General features: G+C 34.6%; 4 protein-coding genes across 10 annotated transcripts in view; 1 reads left to right on the top strand and 3 right to left on the bottom strand.

Annotated features, from left to right (window-relative positions):
- The first annotated feature begins 24 nt into the window (after positions 1 to 24).
- Positions 25 to 2,232, top strand: LOC105345754 (uncharacterized). Its single transcript, XM_011454038.4, has 3 exons — positions 25 to 186; positions 539 to 721; positions 1,957 to 2,232. The coding sequence occupies exons 1-3, from the start codon at positions 156 to 158 to the stop codon at positions 2,121 to 2,123; spliced, it is 381 nt and encodes a 126-aa protein (XP_011452340.3). The 5' UTR covers positions 25 to 155; the 3' UTR covers positions 2,124 to 2,232.
- A 504-nt stretch (positions 2,233 to 2,736) lies between these two features.
- On the bottom strand, positions 2,737 to 9,164 carry LOC105326372 (progesterone-induced-blocking factor 1). Its single transcript, XM_011426376.4, has 15 exons — positions 8,483 to 9,164; positions 8,182 to 8,301; positions 7,933 to 8,066; positions 7,703 to 7,811; positions 7,207 to 7,388; positions 6,850 to 6,975; positions 6,655 to 6,753; positions 6,130 to 6,295; positions 5,725 to 5,875; positions 5,003 to 5,093; positions 4,740 to 4,842; positions 4,273 to 4,403; positions 4,020 to 4,104; positions 3,526 to 3,699; positions 2,737 to 3,308 (listed from the first exon to the last, which is right to left on the bottom strand). Exons 1-15 carry the CDS (start codon positions 9,041 to 9,043, stop codon positions 3,213 to 3,215), a joined length of 2,328 nt encoding a protein of 775 aa, XP_011424678.3. The 5' UTR covers positions 9,044 to 9,164; the 3' UTR covers positions 2,737 to 3,212.
- Positions 9,165 to 11,915: 2,751 nt separating this feature from the next.
- On the bottom strand, positions 11,916 to 13,641 carry LOC105326371 (hypothetical protein). Of its 2 annotated transcripts, XM_011426375.4 has the most exons (2): positions 13,245 to 13,641; positions 11,916 to 13,126 (listed from the first exon to the last, which is right to left on the bottom strand). In XM_011426375.4, exon 2 carries the CDS (start codon positions 13,100 to 13,102, stop codon positions 12,182 to 12,184), a length of 921 nt encoding a protein of 306 aa, XP_011424677.2. In that variant the 5' UTR covers positions 13,103 to 13,126; positions 13,245 to 13,641; the 3' UTR covers positions 11,916 to 12,181. The 2 variants fall into 2 exon arrangements, with proteins under 2 accessions (XP_011424677.2, XP_011424676.2); XM_011426374.4 differs by having other exon boundaries at positions 11,918 to 13,639.
- A 1,334-nt stretch (positions 13,642 to 14,975) lies between these two features.
- The window catches only part of LOC105326370 (microtubule-associated protein futsch), a 38,725-nt gene continuing 30,795 nt past the window's right edge, over positions 14,976 to 22,905 (bottom strand). For 3 of the 6 annotated variants that reach the window (XM_066075006.1, XM_066075002.1, XM_066075007.1), the window contains 5 exons: positions 22,697 to 22,816; positions 21,279 to 22,591; positions 20,744 to 20,770; positions 19,669 to 19,704; positions 14,976 to 17,626 (listed from right to left, as the gene is read on the bottom strand). In XM_066075006.1, the coding sequence (XP_065931078.1) occupies positions 16,589 to 17,626; positions 19,669 to 19,704; positions 20,744 to 20,770; positions 21,279 to 22,591; positions 22,697 to 22,816 (2,534 nt within the window). In that variant the 3' untranslated portion in view covers positions 14,976 to 16,588. The remainder of the gene's footprint in view (positions 17,627 to 19,668; positions 19,705 to 20,743; positions 20,771 to 21,278; positions 22,592 to 22,696; positions 22,817 to 22,905) is intronic. The other 3 variants (XM_066075004.1, XM_066075003.1, XM_066075005.1) reach the window with 3 other exon arrangements.

Genomic DNA, 22,905 nt, shown 5'->3' with positions numbered 1-22,905 from the left:
AGGCAGATTTTAAATTTTGTGTCATGTCATAATCTTCCTTGGTTTCCGCAATGTGATATGTTACTTTATTAATCTTTAAATCGACAATGTTTTTAATCTTAAAACTTGTGTAGATAGAATTTCCAAACCAAACAATTCGTGATTGAGGAGGTGAAATGGTCATAAAGTTTCCGAGCATATTCAGAGGTAAGAAGATTTAACATTTTTTTTAATGAGCTCGAATTAAAAATCGTGTGCATAATATGTGCACCATGGCAAAACTATAATTACCTTGGAATGAATGTCATAGGTAACAAGTTTGTATCTTATTTCTATTTGGTAAATACCTCGTAATGTACTAATTTACTTGAATTATGTTTTTCAATGGAAATCTCGCAGTTCAACACGCTTATTATTTTCTGTTATTTACATATTTATCTATAGGTTCAATAATTTATGAATTCATTTTTAATGACCATAAATAAAAGGACCATAGTTGGTCCTTTGTGTTTTGGGGTCTTATTTGTTCAGTTTAATGAAATAAACTGTGTGGATTTAGACAGAACTCGGTCCACCCTCGAGACCCGGCGCAGACGACACCGGCATCGGACCGAGGAGACCCTGACCATCCCGGGAATATTCCGTCCCCCCAGCGTCCAAGTGGAGGTCAGGAAATTCAACCTGTATGGCACCCTACGGAAATCTAAAACGGAGATTCATAACACTCTGCCGTCTCCTGAATGTAAGAGAGAGAGAGAGAGAGAGAGAGAGAGAGAGAGAGTAAACAATTTTCATCCGATTATATTAAATTAGATACATATAAAGGGATGTCAACAAGGAATGAGGCGAAACAAATATTCTCTTTGAAATATTAATTTTTTTTATCCTTAAAAATGTAAACTTGGTGTTAAACTCGTGTGATAGCTGAAGGGGAGTATACTTCACAGTACTGATACCTACTTGTACGTAATAAAATCGTAGATTAGCAAGTTCAATCGTTTGATCATAGTTTCTATAGGTACTCTGTTTGATTTACAGATACCCTTGTTTTAAAGGTTTCGTTTTATCGCATGAACTTTGATTCTTGTGTGTATTTGTCGCATCTGCTTTCTTGAGAAAACCCAAACCATATCTGTTGCATTGTTTCTTTTGAACGCTGTTGCTCTCTGAACGTGTTTCAAGTATGTGTAGTTTGAGCAATTAATTATACAGATATTATAAGTTTGATTTCGTCTTTCGCAGCAGAAAATTGAACCAACAAACCAAATTCTCAGTGGTTCTCAACAAAAAACTCATTTCTTTTCTTTCGATAAAATTCCCACCAAGAGAAAAAATTATTAATATAAAAAAATAACAGGGTACAATAACTTAAGACCGAGTAATAGAATTGAATTTATAGATTTCTTACTTCGTGGCAAGACATTAGAATCGAACATTTTCCACACAGATCGATAAGAACTTGTGTTTTGCGTTGATTAATAGGCAGAATGTGTCAGAGCAATTCAGAAGATTAACAAAATCTATAACTCATAATCTTGTCAAGTGAACTTTAAGGCGGTTTGAATCAATTGTAGCTAACTTGATTTAATAAGCAGGCGCCTTTCGGATCAAGAAGAGGTTTAATGAAAAATTCTTATGTCATGGAAATGACATAATGACAACGTTATTTTAAGTTGCATAATGACTGGATGAGAACATTTAAGATAAGGACGTGATGTTTCCTCTTTATTTATTCCTTTGAAGTTTGGGCATTAGGAAATAAATCAGCAAGTAAAATGTGTTCCGAATTCAGAGATCCCTCCAGCAAGCGAATAAATGTTCTTTAAATGCTTCCTGAATATATTGATCAACCGATTAACTGAAATATTGGGGTAATCCTCCAATATTTGTTGAAGCAAAATTAAAACATTTCATAGAGTTTAATCCAGATTGAAAACAGATTCTTCTATTTATTGTTGCCTTTTTCATTGTTTGCAGTAATACAGAGAGAAGTTCGATACATAGCGTTTGAAGATGAAAGAAGGAACAAGGCCCAGCAAGTGGGATATAAAGATTTCTATGGATTTTTAACGCCGACTTTAAATCACAGACAGTCTCGTGACGTCAGTCACTCTCAACCAATCAAAGCCGCCAGTGTAAATTGACGTCATATACAATGAGTGTTTGAAACGAAACTCTGGAATATTCTAGTCATATTTTATACTGTTCAAATTTAGGACCTTTTACCTTGGCACCATTAAACTTATTTCTTATCGTGTTTGTTTGTGTTTATATGCAATAAAAGATCAAATAAATGCGAAAAAGTAATTACGATATGGAGTTTTTATCTTATCATGATTTATACAAACCAGGTGACTTTTTTGGCACACTTTGTTCCAGCTTTTACCAAAATAACAACCGTCATCTCACCTGATATGTATCTGTTGTTGCAAAAATATTCAGGTGTCAAGTAAAGGAAATATAAAGGTACATTTATTGTGTGTTGGTCCTAAAGGATGAAATCTCAACAATCTGGTCCATATTGGACTTGTATGAATGACGATGCTCCCAACCCTGATAAAGATTTGTATTGTAATGCCTCAGAATGAAACTCTGGTTCTGACCTCCAACTGGATTAATCCAATAGATGATTTAGGAAAATTATGGTGTATACATTTCCAACCATGACCATTTATACATCAAGCAAGATAATAAAAATTCACAACTTATCTATGCATGTAAACAAACAACACCAGTTAATGATTAAAAATACTGTAATGGAATTTATAACATTTTATTGTTTCAAATATATTTACAAAAAATACATATACAATAACAAATAGTACTAAATACCTATCTGATAAAAGTACTAAAATAGCATTAGTGACATGATTTGTTTACTTTTATTTTTGTTTCCTAATTCTAAATCAACTGCTCATTATTTGACTGAAATTTGAACTGGAGTAAAAGGTTCAAAAGCAAAAACCTGCTCAAAATTCTATTATTCTAATATTTATCAATTGCTTAATACAAGTACTGGTACCAGAAATTACATATTGATGTTAAAGTATTTACAATCTAGCCTGTTTTCTGCCTTTATCCAATCTATCCAGTGTATAAAATCAACAACCTCCATCTCCTTCCACACTACATGTATCACAGTCCATTATTTTCCTCGGACATTCCGAGTCACTGTTTATTGTGGTATATTTGTAACATGGTGAGCCTGAGCTGGATTGGGGGGGGGGGGGGTGTCAGGATTTGGCAGTGGCATACACTTTGGAGAACTTTGTGGATTGTTCTGTGTTCTTCTGTTTCAGTTTTTTGGACCAATGGGATTTATCGTTAGTCTGAAATTAAATTCATAACTGGGTTTAAAGCTTAAATTTAGATGATGCTACCCCTACCAAGATTTTTCTGCCATGTCAAATTTCTGATTCAGTTTAAAATTCATAAGAACACACAAAAATTCACAAAAGATTTATGAAAGTAAATGCAAGAAAGTATCAAAGATCTGATATTTGACAATTAAGAATCAGCTTTAATCAAGTACAAAAATAGACTTACAACTGTTATAAAGCCAGGTTTCACAATCTCTGGTTCATCATGTGGCTCAAAGGATCCAAATGTTTTGTGCGTGGATGGACTTTTGGGTCTTGCCAGATCTCGAGACTTTGTCTTTTTTTCCCCGTACTGGCGATTAGACAAGTTCATCACCACCTGTTTCATCACCGACATCTCCTAGAAATATAGAAGAAAGAATTCAGAGATTGTTTTTAAAATTGTTTAATATTTAATATTTTATAAAACTGCAAGTAGAGAAACATGTATATTGCATTCTAATCCTGACTATATTTCCATTTTGTTTATAAAATCTTTTGTGAAAATTTTAATTACCGGCAATTAATTTTCTCTTTTAAAAGAGAGACATCACTAATTGTATTTACCCAGGCATGTTAAAAGTTGTTCTAATTAATGCAACTCTGACACATATATTTATTTGATAAATTACAACAAACTGATAGGCTGAACAAAAACCAGTAAAAATGAAACCAACGAACCTCTTTTTGATTGAGTAGGCGTTCCAAATCCAGAGACATGTTGTTTTTGGTTCTGACTAGATCGTCTCTCTCCTTTTCTAGTTGTCTGGAACAAGACATTGTTTACTTCTTAAATATTCTATTTAAAATATCATTAATTTTGTACAATAATTGTTGAGGATGGAGGCAGGTATTGAAAAAATTGAAATAAATATGTGGTGCAAAAGTATTTCCAGATCATTTGACAAATGGTTTGTCATGTAAAAGAACCTACTGTACATCTGCCTCCAAGTTAGCAATGTGTTCTTTCTGCTTGTTGATCTGAGCATCTCTTTGTCGCACACTGTCTATCAGATAGTTGTATGGCTGCTGGGCTTGGTCTAATATCGTATTGTTGTTCTTGAGCTGAAATACAGCACCAACTTGAATATACCTGACATCTATTCGAAATACATTTACCTATGTAGAAGAACTAACATCGATCTCCATCATTTTTTCATTTATACAAGCTTAAAAAAAGCATCATCAAATGGTCTGGGTTTTCATTGGTGAAAGCTGACACAGGTACATATACAAGGTACAACACTGCAATCAATATTTACGGAGGGAGGGTGAACTTTGTCATTAACAAAATTTAACAAAGGAAAAATTTTTTTTTTACCCAAGTCACATTATCTTAACATCTCTGTGTTGATATCTAGTATTGATTTATTCAAAATAAAGGAGAAAAAGAAGAATTACCTCTTCAGCAAGCTGTTTAATTTTGGTTTTCTCTCTCTCCAAGTCTTGACGCAGTTGGGTGTTTATTTTCTCAAGGGCAAGAACTCGTCTGGCTAAATGAACACTGTGGAAAAAAACTTTCTGATTACTGGTAGTACACTCTGACTCTGGAGGATATATGTAATAAAAAGGAAGATGGATGTCAGGGATGGCTTAATTCTGTTGTCTATACAAGTAATGAAGAGTTGACAAACAAATTGCACAGGGATACACCAGTTCTGTACCTTTGCTGTAACCGTCGTTTTGATGTCGTTGGAACATTAGCACCATAACCATAGGAAAAGAGAACTTTCTCTGCCTCTTGATCATCGTCAACTAAAATATAAGATTTGACACTACATGGATTACAAATTTCTCTTTATATCCTGAAATGTAAACTAACTACAAAGTTTAAACTTTAAATTTGAAAATTAAAATTTCCTACTCAATATCTATCTCTTGATAATTATTATCTAATATCAGTATTGCCCATCAACATAAATTATGCATTGCAACTTGATCCCATCATAATATTACATGTTCTACTATTGATCTTCACTAAATAAAACCACACTAAGCAATAAATCATTGCAAGTTCTTATTTGGCATCAGCAGAGATTGATTGTTTTTGTAGAAAAAAAACATTTTTTGCAAATAAAAACCCTGAAAATTTTCCAGTTCACTTTGCTTATTCCTTTAATATGACATATGATGAGAAAATAAGTTCATTATTAATGCAGCTGCCATTTTTATTATTGTTACTATATCATCAAACTATTCATTTCCTAAAGATAACACTCCTTTACAAGGCAACAACAAAACCCCTGTAACAGCCTGTGCTACTGACAAAACCCCAGTAACAGCCAGTGCTACTGACAAAACCCCTGTAACAGCCTGTGCTACTGACAAAACCCCAGTAACAGCCTGTCCTACTGACAAAACCCCTGTAAAAGCCAGTGCTACTGACCATGTGCTGCCTGGAGCACCACCTCGTCTAGCTCTTTCTCCACGCGTTCATACATCTGAATCTTGGCGTTTTTCTCTGACATCTGTGCTTCTAACTCGGCCACTTTCTTGTCCATCCCAGCTTGGAGAGTGTAGTACTCCTTGGTCAACACCTGAAATATCCATCTTCTACTTATAAGTCAATGGCTTTATGGTTTCACATGTTATGTATTGAAATTATACAGTGTCATTATATATGGTGAATATTATCATATTACGATATCATCCATACACATATACATGTACCAATATATGGGTATCAAATGCAATAAACAGATATACATGTATTCCCAATATATCGGTATGTATACTAGTATGAAGTACTGGTAATTCTTCTAAAGGCCAAATAATGGACCCTCCCACCCACCTCCGACTTCTTCTCCAGCTTCTCGATGTCCAGCTTGGCTTGGCCCAGGTTACGGAGCGTATCCTCATGCACCATCTGTAGCCTCTCCAGCTCAAAGCTCTTCAGCTTCATCTCGTTCTGTAGCCCTGCTGTCTTACTGTCACCATGCATCTGCACTTGGCGAAACCTATTGGAGAAAATGGTACATGCATTTTTGTCTATGTACATCACTGCAGTTTATAAAGCACAAACTGCTAAAACCAGGCCACTAATATTTGATTTTCTTCTTCCTGTTAAAAACTGTGCTCAAATAGAAAATGTATATCAATGTCAGTTAGCATTATAGATACATGTATTAGAGAAATTAATTTTTTTCAAAATTTCATTTCATTATTCAAGTGTCTGAAAAGGTTGGTTAGAGTGGATTATCCAAAGGTACTCGACAGTTCCTTCACTTTTTCTTAATTTAATCTTTAAAATGTAAAGTGTTATGGAAATAACTTTTCATTAATTTACTGTAATTGTACACATGGTATCTGTACTTACTCTGTAAGTAACTGCTCGTATTTTGTTGATGTTTCCCTCTCTGTGGCGACGGCTCTGTCTTTCTCAGATATTGCCATATCTCTTGCCTCTCGTAAATTCCTGCAACATTGATTTTGAACTATTCTTTAGTTCTGATACCTTCGGAATAAGAGCTTATTATTGTTAATGCAACAATGAATGTACACAGTCACATACCTGTTTTCCCTTTCATACATCTCCTTTGTACTGGTTCGCAGTCTGTCAATCTCTCCATTTGTTTTTAGTCTGATCTGTTCCAGTTCTTCTCGTAGTTTATTCTCGTACTCTGTCTTATACTGGTCCCTTTAAAAGTACACATGTACACATGATGAGTTTGAAAATAATTTTTTCCTTTTCTAAGAAAACACAACTACATGTACATTGTAATCAAACATTAATATACAATTTAAATTACTATCAAAACTTTAATACCCTTCATTTTTTTCTTTTCCTAATCAGATACACAGATTTCCAAAAATAAAGCAAAGATAACTTCAACATTTGAATTCACAAATAACTGTAAAGTTTGCTTACCTGGAGGAAACATATTTTTCATACATCTCCTCTCGGGCCCGCTTTGCGTCCTCAAGTTCATGACCAGACTGCTGTACCTTTTCCTCAGCGTATGTACACCTGTTGGTCAGGTCTGAAACCTGTTTAGTCAGGTACTCCTTGTCTTGTTTTAGCAAGGACAGAGATTGCTTGGCTGCAGACAGCTAAGGAAATAGACATACATGAAATAAGCATTGGTACATTGGATATATTTATACAGTAAAATGCTTTCTTTGTTGTTTCACGCAGAGTTAACAGTTTCAGACATTGTAGGAATTTCCCATCACCAAATTCAGTGGGATATGGAAAGTGAAACTTCTCAAAACCGGCACCTCTGAAAACCAGCACCCCCTCAATATCGGCCGATTTAAAAGAATATTAACATTGCCAGCATTGCCCAGAAATTGCGTATGTATTGGCCCAGCCAATGTTACTTTCTTTTCTTCAAATTGACAAATCTAAATTTCTGCCATCCTACCTCACTGTGTAGGTCATCCCTTTCTTTGGTCAGGGTTTGATGAGCTCCCTCTAGTACTGATAGCTGCCTCTGAATGTCCAAACGATCATGTTCTAATCCATCCCTCTCACTATATAAAACACAAACAAATCAAAATTGTTTAAACATAGATCAAGTTCAACAGGAATATGTGCAGAACAACAAGCATTTTCAGTTCTTATCAATATTTGATAATTAAAAACTATATTTACATTTTCACCCTGTCATAGTTTTCAACTTTGAAGTTATCGTGTTTGACTTGTGACTTTGTGTCAGAGAAATCAATGATCATTCTCTGGTGTTTTATGCGTAATTCACCGTGCTCCTGTCGCTCAGCATCTAATTTCTGTAAAATACAAGCACAACACTTGGAACCCATTTTTAACTTTGATATAAAATATACATCATGTCATACCTTCTAATCTATAGACAGTGCATTAATTAAAAGTTGCATATCATACCTCCTGTAACTCTAAAACTTCTTTGGAAAATGATTTAGTTTGATCTTCTAATGTTTTATTTCTTAGCCGCATCTGATCTATTTCAGTCTGAAGTGGACGGACTGCTTCAAACATTTTCATCTGAAAAATGAAAATAGACACATTACTATGACTGTGCAGTGGACCGAAGGCATAGATGTGCTGTAATTCTGAGCATTGATTCAGATCTTTAATTCAGTTTTGGAATGATAATGTTCAAACATGTATACTTATAATGTGCATAAACTGATAAAGTATAATTTAGGTATAGTGCAAAACTTACCGCCACATACTCTCGCAGTGAAATGTCTTCCTCACTCTGACCCCGTAGTTCATAATATTTATCCTCTGTAATATCTAAATCTCTCAAAGTTCTCCTGACATTCCCCGCCTTTTCTTCTAAACGTTCATTTGTTGATTCTAATTGTTTCTGTCGTTGACGGACTTCTTCCAATTCCGATTTTATCAATTCTTGTCGCCGTTTTGATTCTTGTTCTTGAATAGATAACTGTGATTCAAGACGAGCTGCAAGAATTTGCTTTTGATGTAAAGCATCATTAAGTTTTTCTTCCAACTCTTCAACCCTATTAAGAGATTCGGCTTTCATGTTTTCGAGAGTTAAATTCTTTTGAGATAACTCAATTCTTAGAAGTTGCATGTCGTGCATTAATTGTTTTCTTTCTATCAACTGTCTTGTTACTTTAGATTTCCTATCCCTGCGATCGTCTGCGTGTCCATTTTCTCGGTCTGGCGATAGAGTCAAATCAGTTGGAACAGACGTTTCCAAACTGAGTTCATCCGACTCCATCTCATCAAACGTTTTGGATAAATCTATTGCAGCCATTTCTGTTAACTTTAAGTCATTATTTACCCAATTAGGTACAGATCAAATGCTTGGTCGTTACTGTCAACTTTTGAACAATTTGTTTTTATCCGGGTGTTTATGCATCAATGTAAGTGAGGTTCTTCGATTATTCCAAAATAGTTACCGTTACATCGAAGCGCTTTAAAGATTCTGATGAAAACAAGTCTAATCTTGATTTCAATTCCCGGTTCAGTTGAAGACCTCCCACAAGGGAGCAAACTGTGGTCAACCCAATTATTCCATTAATTAAGCTAATTATCGTAATGATATATCAATCCCGAAAAACGAAGAATTATAAGATATTTCGATGGTTTATATATATTTTTATTACTATCGTTGTAATTTTTTTTTTTTTCTGTAACCACCTCATTGAATTTATTTAGCACGATATATTTCACCTTTCAATTATAATATTCACATTTTCACACTTGTTAAAACATGTATATATATATATATATATATATTTTTGTATCTCTTTATAAATATTTCATAATTGTTGTATAATATGCATGTTTGATTTTGTTCAATAACATACATTCCATGTACTCTCTGAAAAGAGGAATAAAATATTGAATGAATGAATGAATGAATGAATGAATGAATCTGTCCTTTAATATTTTTTTTACAAAGTATAAGCCAATAAGGTGGAGGGGGTATGGAAAGGCTAATTTGCCTACGTAATTTTTATTAAGTACGTGAAAATAAGGAAACAGACCACAGAATAAAAATAATAATAATGATAATAAAAGTAAAAGTAAATTAATAAATATAATCTAAAAAATACAGGGGAAAAAATTATAAAACTAAGCCCGCTCTCTAGCACTGTGCGCCCGATTAATTGTTCTAAAGTGATACGATCATTAAGTCTTCAATAATCTGCAAAATCTAATGTGGTTTTCTTCTTCTTCTTCTTCTTCTTCTTCTTCTTCTTCTGCGATGTTTGAGTGCCTTCAATGAAATTCCTTCCGGACAGGACGTGAGTTTTAAAGCTTTAAAGGTAGTGGTGGTTTTTTTTTTAATAAATTCGTAGATTATTAATCAAAAACGATATCGTTCGATGAAATTAAAAACATAATTATCTTGATGTTACTTTAATTAATTATCACAATAACGTTTTTATATCATATTTACCGTAACGGCATTTTTAACTTGTCATATCGACTTTTTCATATACTCTCAAATTAACCTCAATTCTTTCCTTTTTGTTGTTGTAATTTCTTAATAATAAAAAACTTTTCTCAATTGCACAATTTTAGGTGCATTATAAACACAATTAAGTAACTTGTAGAAACAAGTAAGTTATAGACACAACTATTAAAATAATCTAAAATTATCAAAACGGTAATTTCAAACTATTTAGAGAACTGTAAAAAAGATAAAATTGAATTTTCAGCTGCATAATTTACATTTTTTTTTAATCATACAAACGATTTACAAGTACTTTGAAACCGTACAAATATATACTCTGTTATAATTTAATCACCAATTTACAAAATAAATACTATCTACGTTTTACTTTTTATGTAAAAAGTTCACCATTCAATACAAGAAGGAAAATAGGATGGAAAATATTTTCTCACAATCTTGAAATGAACGTTAAAATTCACACCGATTTTAATCCAGCCGTTACTCGAGAGTTAGTGTCTACTTTAAAAGTGTCCTGTTCATGAATGTTAAACACCCCGAGTTTATGCATCTTAATTTTGCGAGCAACTTTAGATATAACAGGCCATTTCTCAACACAACCGAGCAACTCTTGACAGATTGACTGTTTAGTCCTTTTCAAACTGACTGCAAGGACCGAAGAAGGCGAGCTTTATATTGAGTCGTTCGAGATGAAAACAGAGGTATTAAACCCAGGAAATAGTTAACATCGCATGAAACGAACACCTGCACGAACAAGTTATTACATACGGATCAGAAAGATTAACAACTGAAAATTCCATCTTTTCCTCACTCGTCTCTTTATTTATGTTTCCTTTGACGTGAAAATACATGCAATTTATGCAGTGCAAGTTATAAAGCAGTAAATATGTTAAATCAAATTAGTTACAAATAGAAAAGTCACCGTAATTTGGAGAGAGAGAGAGAGAGAGAGAGAGAGAGAGAGAGAGAGAGGAATGATCCCAGAGAATAATTAATACAACCTACTTCAAATCGGGCGCAACCAACACCAGCATGAATGATAGCATTCTGTCAAAAGTTCGAGAGGTAGTTTCGAAACTGATTATTTTTTCATGTTCCCTCTTATAGTAATGGATGAAGCATCAATATTTTTATAATAAAAGTACCTATTAATATTCAAAATCAAACTTCTTTTAACCCAGTACCAGTATTTCTTAACAATAAATCGTTCATATAACCTTCCTCCACCGAGTGATAATGATTCTGCAGCATAGTGTGATGGCACTGGGTTTATACTGGGTGGATTACAAAATTTCAGAATGCTACAACGAGAGAGAGAGAGAGAGAGATGGAAGATTAATATTAAAAATAAGTTTATGAACATTATTTGTAGAGCGATGTTAGATACGAATTGTATGTATTTGACGTCCATTAATATGTAAATATTAATTCATAAAAAAATGCATATAAATATTCATTAAAACAGGGTTTAGAGTGAAATAAGCTGGATTGAACATTAAAACAAAAATTAAAATAGTACGCTACTAGTATGTCATTTTCAACTATAGTACAACAATAATAAATCAAAACACGAAGTGGTATAACAAAAAGTAATGTTATTAAAACTTTTTTCGTATATTACTAATACAGCGTCAAAATATATTCTATTTATCAACAAGAAGTTTATTGAAATCTAAACATTTCTAAATATATTATAATTGATTGTGATTATTGATTATTTTACATTTCTTGGATTTGTATTATCGTACAAGACGGATTAATTAATGTTATTAATCTTAACATCTACTTAAATTATTACTAGAATTCAGTATGTTTTACAAATTGACCAATCAGTAAAATACCTTCAATGCAGCATAAAAAATGTAACAAAATTAAATCCTTTATTAAAATATGAATAAGACGATGCTTTACTATAAAGGTATCTACAGTACAACCCCGATTTCAAAAAGCAAATGTGATTAATAGAACTGTTCAAAGATATGTGTAACACGAATAGAAAGGAACCTCTCCCCACTGTTGGTTAGAACTCAAGCAGTCTCTATTAAGGAAAGCTTGTGGAAATGTTGGCAGTTTGGATGAAGTGTCCCGAGGTGACATGCCAGGATTTGATTTTGGTTCCGGCAACAGCAGCTGTTCAAATGGCTGGTGACAAACTTGGGAACTGGCGTTATCGGTGAACATTGTTTGTGACGTGTTTGAACAGGTTTGCGGTGACAACCAGGCCTCTTGTGGAAATTCATCCGAACTACGAATTTCTGAAAAATACACGGTATTATTGAAGGTACTGTAATCCGAATTGGATGAACAGGGGTCGCTTTCTGAACTGTCTCTGCTTGAGTCGTTCCATTGCCCAACTTTGAGGAGTTCCTGGAAGTCGTGATTTCCAAGGATTGAGTCCAACGTGTCCGAAGACAGGGTATCCAACTCTGGCGCACGGTGAAACGATTGCAGAAAATCGTCTGGGAGAGCGGAAGTAAGCGACTCCACTAGACTGTCTCTCTGCTCTGGCCTTGACGGTTCCAGAAAGAAAGATGGCGGGAGGTTTCGTTTTCTCAATGGTACCTTCGATCCGCGGCTTTTGCTGCAAGGATCGGCGCAGCATTTCTCATGCAAGGTTCTTGGGTCGAATAAATCCTGCAGAGACTTCATCTGTACGCCAGCCTGTGCTCCATCCTTTCTCATCAGCTTGATTTGTTGGGTCCCTGACAACTGTCGTCTGCTGTGGTCCTCTTGCTGAACAGTTCCACAACTCTTTAGCTGTTTCTGTAGATATTTTCGATGGTTGACCTTCCGTTTGGACTTTGTCGGTCGGTCCAGGGCCATTTTGATATTGCTAGATGCAATGTCCACGAAATTCAACAAGGAACTTGTCGATTCATTGTGACGCTTCATGTCCAATTCCCGCGACTGTTGCACCTGGAACATAACCGCCAAAATCCACAGAAAAATCACCAAACCATCGACAGCCTCTAATATTTATCCTTAAAGGACGAAAACACTTAACATTATTCCATAAACTAAACGAAAGTGTTACCTATTGGCAATTCAGAGGAGAATATCCCCTTTTATTGTCATGTTGATGGAAATCTGCGCGACGAGCGGTGAACGGCCAACCAGGCTTTTACGAACCACAAAGAAACCCCCGGCCATCACATGGGTGAGATCGCGCTTAATCCACCCCATTCACGGGAGGGATGCACCCATCTGAGTGCGCATAAATCGGGCTTTCTTTTCAGCATTTATATGCTCATACTCCAATGTGCCATGGAATATAGATGGTCCGCCCTTTTGAACTCTTTCAGTTGACTTAATGATGGCCAATGCTATCAATCAAATGTTGTTTAAACATTATGTTTGCATGAGGGACGTAAAAAGAAACTTAGAATATTGTTCCTTTTTTCTTTTTTTATAAAGTTACTGTATTTTCATCCTTCATATAGTTATTGGAATTAAAGATATTTCTTTTCTTTCTCAGCCTAACTGGAAAAGAAAGTTTTACGATTATGTTTACGCCTAGTGGGTGTTAGCACCTGGCTAACGTGGAAAAACAAAGTTTATGAGTTTATAGAAACCACTGTCAAACGGATTTATACTCCCATTGATATAGGATAATCGAACACGTCGGCAAAAAGTCGCTGTTGTCGCTAATTTACACTTAATTAATCGAGCTCTTTAGTTTTGCTAAAATTTTAACTATCAAACATAACATTGCCAAAAAAGCCTGTTTCATAAAATTTCATTCTTCACAATCAAAATTTGTCATTACCATGATTTATTGCACATATCATTACAATTTTCAGATACAATTTTAATTTGGCCTCTTGTCCGCCTCTAGAAAGTATTAATCCTGTGTCATTTAAGTGCAATACAAATGGAGTATTTAAAGTTACAGTTAGTTAACTGATAGACGATACACTTTATTTCAAAGCTGCTCGTCCTTCGTGTTATCTTAGGAAACTTTTTGTTTATGTCATGTATGTATCGATGTGGAAAATCGACCATTCAGTACTATCATTCGAAGTTTGAATGAAGAAAAAAAAAAACGGTTAATATTTTCCCCAACTCCACTAGTACTCTCATGTGTCTGGCAAACTTTGATATACTAAAACCAACCCATCCTCCTCCCACGTGCACGATTTCCCCTTATAAAAATTATTAGTGTGTTTTACAAGAACATGATCACGATAGGACGAAGAAGTTTGCGGTCAATATAAATTAAGAATATTTTAGTAACAGAACCTGTAACATATAGCTGTAAGAAGAAGGGTGAGCTTACTGCTATTTTGAAGAAAGTTCTATATTTTAATGCCAGGAACAAGTCTATACCTGGCCCATCTCCCCGGGGGGAAAGAGTGGCCTATCCAAATAAATCACGTTTTTCTAATTCCATTATGATATAATTGTTTTTAAAAGTGTTTTGATTAATAGATATCAATCAATATACATCCTTATACATTTTGCAGTTGCAAATTATTCCCCCAAAAAATTAAACAGCAAGCAATCTAACCTGACAAGCCTCAAATGACTAGACTACCTGAGTGACACTCAACTTGATGATGAGAACCTTTAAATTATTCATATATAATTGGTAAATATGAACACGCACAAAAAATTTATCGAACCCAACGAAACTTGATATTGTCAATATCGACATTGTTCAAATGCGAGTTATCTCTCTTGCAAGCGAGTCGTTGACCTAAGTTGCCATATCGGGTACATGTATTTATGAAAAAAAATGGAAAAACAAAACAAAATCAACAACCACTTAATTTATAACATATTTAATTGAGATTAATTTTTATAATTCTGAATACATTAACGGCATATACATGTACACGTTAATAAAAAGAGTATGAATATGTTCAACAAATTTCTTATTAATGAACTTTAAACAATGTTGAAAATATTGCTTTTTTAAATAATTCATAATAAAACTCTCACTGGGTCTGAAAGAAACATAAATAAGACAAAAAATGATACAAGTGCCTGCTTGTAATGGGAATTTTCATGGTGTCAGATCCAACTTAAACACTGGATAATTATTTTTTTGTTCACAATGCAAGGACGGTTTTATAAAACAGATCTTTTTTTAAACATAAAATGTTATACCATTTACATGTACAACAAATATAAAATATAAAGATAATTTTTGAATAGTTCACATATTTATAACCAGCAATTTGTACATTTTTGTTGTAATTTTGTATTATGTTTAAGGGGTAGATAAACATACCCTTGTAACAGCTAGAAATCTCTGCAAAAATAAAGCTTAAAAACTATAACAGTTAATAAATACAGCCATGGATGTGCAGAATGAGTATTTGTAAAAATTCCCATACAATGGATTTTCTTACAAAACTTTCAACCCTCAATTCCATAGTAATATGTACTAAATTGAAACTTTCAGTTAAAAAAGTTTGATAAATTTTATTTAAAGCCATGCCAGCAAAGAGAGTGTTAAAATTAAGGGATATAAATAATGTACATACTTATATTTATACATGTAGTAACTATGTCTGTCTATACAAAATAACAATAAATAGATATATATACACAGTTTATAACAATGGAATAGTTGAGTATCAAACAAAAAAACATTGGTACAGTAACAAATTTATCACAGTCAACCAATATAGTATAACTACAAATATGTAAGTTTTATACAACCTTATGTCTAAGAAAGACATGCTTATTCATTCTGTTCCTAGTGCATCATATTAAGAGTGCCGTTTCAAATGCCATGTTAATTACATATCTTGTTTGTTCCTAGCATCATATTAAAGGTATTCTTATCTTTCGTGTGAAAAATGAGATTATCCTTATTTTCTTCTCAAAATAACATGGTTATTCTATCTAATAAATTTCCACAGTTCTTTTCATTCAATTTTTGTTTACCTGTAAATGTTTCAGAAGTTAAAAAAAAAGATGCATTATTTGAATTGTACATTTAAAGCATTCCAAGTTCTCAGCAAGAAATCTATAGGAAAGGAACACAGAAACAGTAGAGAATATATGTTGGTAGATGTTAAATATTTATAGCACATAATTTTAAATACCGGTAGATGAAAAATATTATGAAGCCATGCTTACATGTGTCTGTTACAACCATACAATTACACACAAGCTCCCTCACTCACTTTAACAATGAGAAACCATTCAAGTCAAAAGCCTGCTACAGACATTATTGAACAACCTAATGACTACCAGTACAAGTTCTCAATATAAACACGTATAAAAAAGAATGATAATAAATGCATCAAGAAGCAATGAGAACACAGACACTGGCCAATCAAATGTCCGTAGTTTGTAAAGCATCCAAAATCATCTACAGTTTTTGCCACATTTTGCAGAAATCATAAACAAAAATCCCAAAGGAATTTACTTTTGCTCTAGAGCTTTGAGTGTTTTGAGCAAGCCACTGATGAGTTGTGCGAGATTAGTGGCTTGTCTCATGAGATATCGCATGTGGGGATCGCCTATGGGTTTCCCCACTGCGGCTTGTGCCGCATTCACTGTGCTCTTGTAAGCGTTGGTCACCTTAATCACCTCAAAGCCGAGGTGCTGTGCCTGATGAACGGCCTCCATCATTATCATGGTCGCCTGAGTATGGAGGAAGATTTTAGCAAGAGTATGCATACTGTTATTTAGATTGGCAGCCATTTTCTCTTTGGTCTGTGACGCATTGCTGACAAGAAATTTGGCATCCATAACAAAGTTTTTCACTTGATTGATAAGCTCGTCCTTACACATATCAAACTGAGATGATTTTCGATCAATGCGAGAGTCTTTAAGGGTCTCCATAGTTTGTTTAAGCTCAGACAGAAGCCTGTCCGAGTCTTTAGTTGCAGTTCCAAAGTCCTCTGTTTTGTACGTTCGAGCCATTATTTGCTTCACTGAATCAGAATGACTCACACTTATACTGTCTCGCACTACAGCGTGACTCTCCTCCGATAACGAACCTTTTCTCTCCCGTTGCTCTCCTGTTGGGATCACTGGAGGTTTGGACTTGGTGCTTGCCACCACCACTTTTGTCTCTTCCTTTGGAGGTGTTTTACCCTCTGACATATCACGTAAAGCATCAAAATTATTATACACCCGGAAATTAGTCTCCTCAGATTCAATCTGTCTAATGCTACTTTTCGACATAGACATAGGTCTCCACATGTTGGACACAGTTCCAAACGGATTTTCCTTGGGTCTTTTCTGAGCTTGTGGAACCAGTGAAATATCATCCTTGCTTTCTGTTGCTGTGGAATGTTCCTTTGATCGTCTGGGTGGTGGCACTGGTGCAGTCTGGGATAGCGCCACTTCCGATGAGACTGGCGGTGAAGATGGGGATGATGATGATGGAGATGATGAGGTAAAGATGGAGGACAAAGCCTTCAGTGGTCCCGATTTCCTTAGGCCATTGCTCTTCTGAAATGATGATCATTTATCCATAAATGAATGAAGTATATACTTTAAGAAAAAAACAGTGTACATATGTTTCAAAAAGAAGCTTCCATATGAAGTTTTAACATTAAACAAATTCAAAGTAAAAGAAATTATGCAAAACTTTAGAATCAGGTTATATACAGAAATTCTCATGCAAATATGCTATGATACTTAATAGTGCCGTGACAATGCATGAATTCAAAACTAGACAACAGACATAGATATCATTACATCCATACAGTACATGTATTAGTACATTTACACACAACAATCAAAGACCACTACAACTTTAGCTAACTGATAATGTTTTGAAGATGGGATCTTGCATGCAGATGTGATGTTCACTAAAAGGCAAAAACAATATTCTACTTATGACAGGAAACCATTTCCCTTCTAATTGAAAAACTACAAACCTAAGAATATTTTAGCCTTCAATTAAAGATTTTAGGACTATCTATAAACACATCTTGAAATGACAAAAGACAATTTTCATCTTAAATGAACAGTTACCAAACTGCAAAATCTAAATGCCCAAAACACTGAAATAATTTGATCTCTATCATATGTGTTTTTTGTCTTACTCTAAATAAAAACTGAAGTTTGATCTCACCATATGCAACCAATTAAATCTCACTTTTTCTAGAAGGCATTTGTGAAAATAAAAATGAAATGATTCAACAATTGGTAAATCATTAGAATGCAAAATCTACCTAAATAAAAGTTTTACAGCCTGAATTTTGGCAAAGAGGTCTTACAAAGACCAAGCCAGATTAGAACTTCAGCCTCAATATATTCATCTCTCCAACAAAACAACAACTTGTATTGTATCTAAAATAATCCTTATTTTAAGACTCACTTTAAGCCCAAACAGTTTCCTAAATTCCTCCATTGTAATAAAAGTGTCTACAGATCAATCACCAAAAATGGGGGCAGAAGGCATTTTTTCCCATCAATATTGACAATGGGAATTTCAAGTTCAAAACTGCCGATCGAAAACTTTAAACCCTCACTGAAATAGATTTTGTGTTCCATACAGTGACTTCGTAATTTAGTTACATTTTGTAATGGAGCACAAATTCCAAAAACTGGGTAATGCAGTTTATTTAACACCAGTCTGTATTGTTGTGGCTTAAACTTAATGAGGTTTTATTAGACTTGAACATTGTCAATCAGTAAAAAAAAAATGAATCCATTTAAATAGTCTGTAAAACAAATGTTACAAACAGAATATATATTATATATATGCCCAAACTTCTAGCAGTATATGACCATGCAATATATTTGGAATGCACATGCATAAACAAAAGTGATCTTAAAAATTACACTGACAACTTAAGAAATCTGTGCCATTTCAAGTGAATTTCAAGAAAAATATAAGTGACCTTCAAGTGAAGACAGTTAAATTTGTTTTTGCATGAGCATGTGGTGGACATATCCATATGAAGTACTTATCTATACTAATTATTCAGCATATAATTCTATAACATCCCACTATCTGTTACATTTATATAGCCATAAATTCCCTCTTATGAATATATGATACATATTATTCATTGGTATCCATGATATAGTCATTGCAATTTATTAAAAAGGACATCTACAATGTTAGGACAAGGATTTACACCAGACAATTCATTGCTGACACATGTTAGAGGACATCACGTGTCGCCACAACGCTCAACATAGAATCAACACTGCCTCTGTTTCACAATAGCTTTCTCTCCTTGCTTATTATTCTACATACACTTTAACTAGCTGTAGCCTTTATCAAAATCAGGCTCACAGGCCATAAAGCTCAATTTTGATTTCTGACTCAATCATTTTTTATTGGTTTATTTAAAAAAAAGTAATTCAAGCTGACTACTTTTATGAATAAAGCGAAATTTTTGTCCTCTCAAAAGTTTGCCAAACAAATTTCCAAAATGTCTACACAAAATTGACAATGTTTCTAATACAGAGCAGTACTGAGTAACACCACCCCAACCACTTGGTCATGCATTGATTGTACATAGATGAATGGTTACCTCCTCACCCCCAGACGGGGTGGGCGTGGCTGTTTCCTGAAAGATGACAGTGAGTGAAAGAATGAGCAAGAGACATCATAGCAAATAATATGAATGGAGCTTCCATAAACTTAACAAATCATCATTGTATCTATTGACTTGGGTAAAACCCGAAGTTTTCCTTCCTGACAAATGTCCTTGAGGTCCAGCTGTAATTCAAACTGTTGAAGCCAAAATATATGAAATTTTTATGAAAAAGCAAAGCATGTTAACACCAATATCATGGTATGATACAATTTGCATGATACATGTTCAAACTATAAATGATATACACAGCGAAAATGGCATCATCAAACATACACCGGCAGATATTTGTCAACAAAACATCAGCTCAGAAGGCAAGTTTTTAAAAACATTTTGGCCATGCATAGAAAACAAATGCAGTTTCATAAACACCAAATTGGTAGATGAAATGGAAGATTCAAAACAAGAGTGCTGTGAGTAGAGGAAGGAGGTGTGCTTTGATAGTTACACAATGTCGGTAGTTTATTTACAAGGGAAAACAATGGGTTGGTATGAATTTCAAAAGACTATTCACATAAACACAAAAAGTTAACTGAAAAAAAACCTAAACTATGTTGACTATTTGAAATTGCTAACAATTATTTCTTCCATACAAAAGAATTCAATATGAAATTAAGGTATGATTTTAAAAAAAATAAGGTAATCTATTTACTAAAGGCTATGAAAATTTGAAGTTTCAAGGTATTTTTTTTTCTAATAAAACAATTTAGAACTGCCTTTGGAGCTTTGCTAACCATAATGTTAGTACGGTAAATAATGCCTGTAAAATAATGAATAGGATACACATGGAATGTAGGTCTGTTAGATTGGATCATCTAAGAATACATTTCCACTGAATATATCACTCATTTTTTTGTTTTTGGCATAGTAAAAAATAGAGATATAAACAGTGCATTGCAGAACAACACACACAAAAGACTGCTGGAAAATAAAAATCTATATGAAAATTGGTGGCGCACACGTTATGGAAAAAGGTGTCATGATATGTTTCATTCACATAACCATTACTGACCTTCCTTTCAAGGGGAAATGTGTGATGCTGGAATAGAAAAGTTTGATTTACATGCAAGAGAAGGGAAAACAATCCTGTGAGCAACTAAACTGAAAGCTCCCACACATCCCGATCTGTCCCTGTGCTTTAGCAGTGATGTGTGGACAATTGAGCCCCAATTCAGTCCCTTATTCCTGATTTTAGAGGAAGGGTGACAATTTTACATACCAAAGATATACAAGAGATTTCATGCTTTTCGGCCTCCTCGAGAATAGACTGCAACTATACATTCAGTGACATGCATAATTGTAATGAAGTTTGCTGTACACAGTTTAAAACATGCTTTTTATACTGATTATTTATATACCGTACATGTATATAGTACATAAAACAAAAAATAAGGTGTTGCCTGAAATTTGCATTCAAATGAAGACTAAAAATGACAGAAAACTATCAGTTTCCGATTATACTCTGGTGATATGATCTAAGTGAAAAGCTTAATCAGGTTACATTATGGAACGTAAGAGTCATCAATAGATCATGAATTATACAGTACCTGTGTAGTTGTAGAGGTATGAGGTCGGAAGGACCTGGGAGCTGCTAAATGATTCCACACTGGAGGCTTTTTCTTGTCCTCTTTGTCGTCTGCTTTCTCTTGTGAGGATTCCTTGTCTCGCCGTCTGCTTCTGTTTGTAGCGGTATCATTGGTCGACTTTTGATCATCAGAGTCTGAGGAACTGTTCCGCCTTTTGAGATAATTCATTGTGAAAGAGTTGGATCTCCTCAGAGGGCTATTGTCCTCCTTTTTATCCTCAGTTTGCCTTTCTTTCTTTGAATTGTTTGACTTACTCAAGAGATAATCTCTGTAAGATTGTAGTTTTGCTTTTAAAGAGGAGAAGTTTTCAGTCACCGCTTTTTCTGGCTCCTCTTTTGTGTCTTGCTCCTTGGAGGGAACATCGAACGAGTTGGTCCTGCGTAGATGCCGAGAATATTTTGAACTCACTGTCACCTCACCTTTCGATTGCTTCACTTCTTGACTAGACTTCACAACCTGATTTGGAGAACTTGCTGAGCTGGCCTTCAATGACTTGTCACTTTTTACTAATCCATTAGGAAGATGCCCTTTGTCCTTGTCGTACATAGGCGAGGGTTTTGAAAGACGCAATGAGGAAGTCCTTCTCCATTTAAAATCATTTTCGTTGTCTGACTTTGGCCCCAAATTTGGAATCATTTGCAACAAAGTGTTTAATTTTTCCGATACAGATCCTGGAGAATCATTGTCATGAGGGTCCTTACTTGAGGTAGTTGAGGTAGCTTTTTCAGGCTTTGTCTGACATTTTGATTTATTTGAATCACTAGACTTAATTTCACTAGCAACTAACTGACATTCCACACCAGTCTTCAAAATTTCATCTTTTTTCGGAACATCATTATTATGCTCATTTTTCTGAATTTTACTTAAGAAAGTGTCCACTGAATTTGAACGTTGATGACCTCCAGAATGGTCATTCTTTTTATCATGTTCATCAGAATCTGAAGTCACAGGGGGAACTATGGGGATTTGGTCCAGTGACACAGAGGCCTCCCCAGGGGGAGGGGGAATCACCAACGCTTCCAAATCAACCTCAAACGCCTCCAAATTGAATTCTTCATTGGACTCCTTGTTTTCTGGGCCACTCCACGTGTGAGCTAAATGGTCCACCTGCCCTATGTCTTCCTCTGAAGATGGGGGTGGGGGAATGGTCAACTCAGCAATCAGCTGATCTATATCAGAGTCAAAGAAGTCTGGGGTGGCGCCAACACTGACCGACCGCTCGAATGGAGGAACATGTGGGTGAGCTCCCTGATCTTTGGGCATTGTTGCCTCAACTATGGAAAAGAATCAAAAAGTATTTACTTTGGGAGACAGAACTAAATATTGTAAGTTAGCAGTTGGTTTCTAACATAACCATCAAGATGTTATTTTCCAGATACCTGTTTCCAATGTCTGGGTGTGGTCACATGACAGATGCCACAATTCCCTGGATGCTTGCTGGTCAAGTTCTGGTGGCTCTGAGGTAGGGGGCGGTGGTGCAGGTGGCATCAAGGTCAAATCTATGACAAGGGCAAAATGTTTGTAAACTCTTTATTATAAATGCATCATTCATTACTGAATGATCAAACTTTTTTTTGAAAATGAAGTT

This window comes from Magallana gigas, chromosome 2 (genome assembly GCF_963853765.1).
Source record: "Magallana gigas chromosome 2, xbMagGiga1.1, whole genome shotgun sequence".
NCBI lineage: Eukaryota > Metazoa > Mollusca > Bivalvia > Ostreida > Ostreidae > Magallana > Magallana gigas.
The sequence above is the reverse complement of the archived record's forward strand: the minus strand, read 5'-3'. Positions and strand labels throughout refer to the sequence as shown.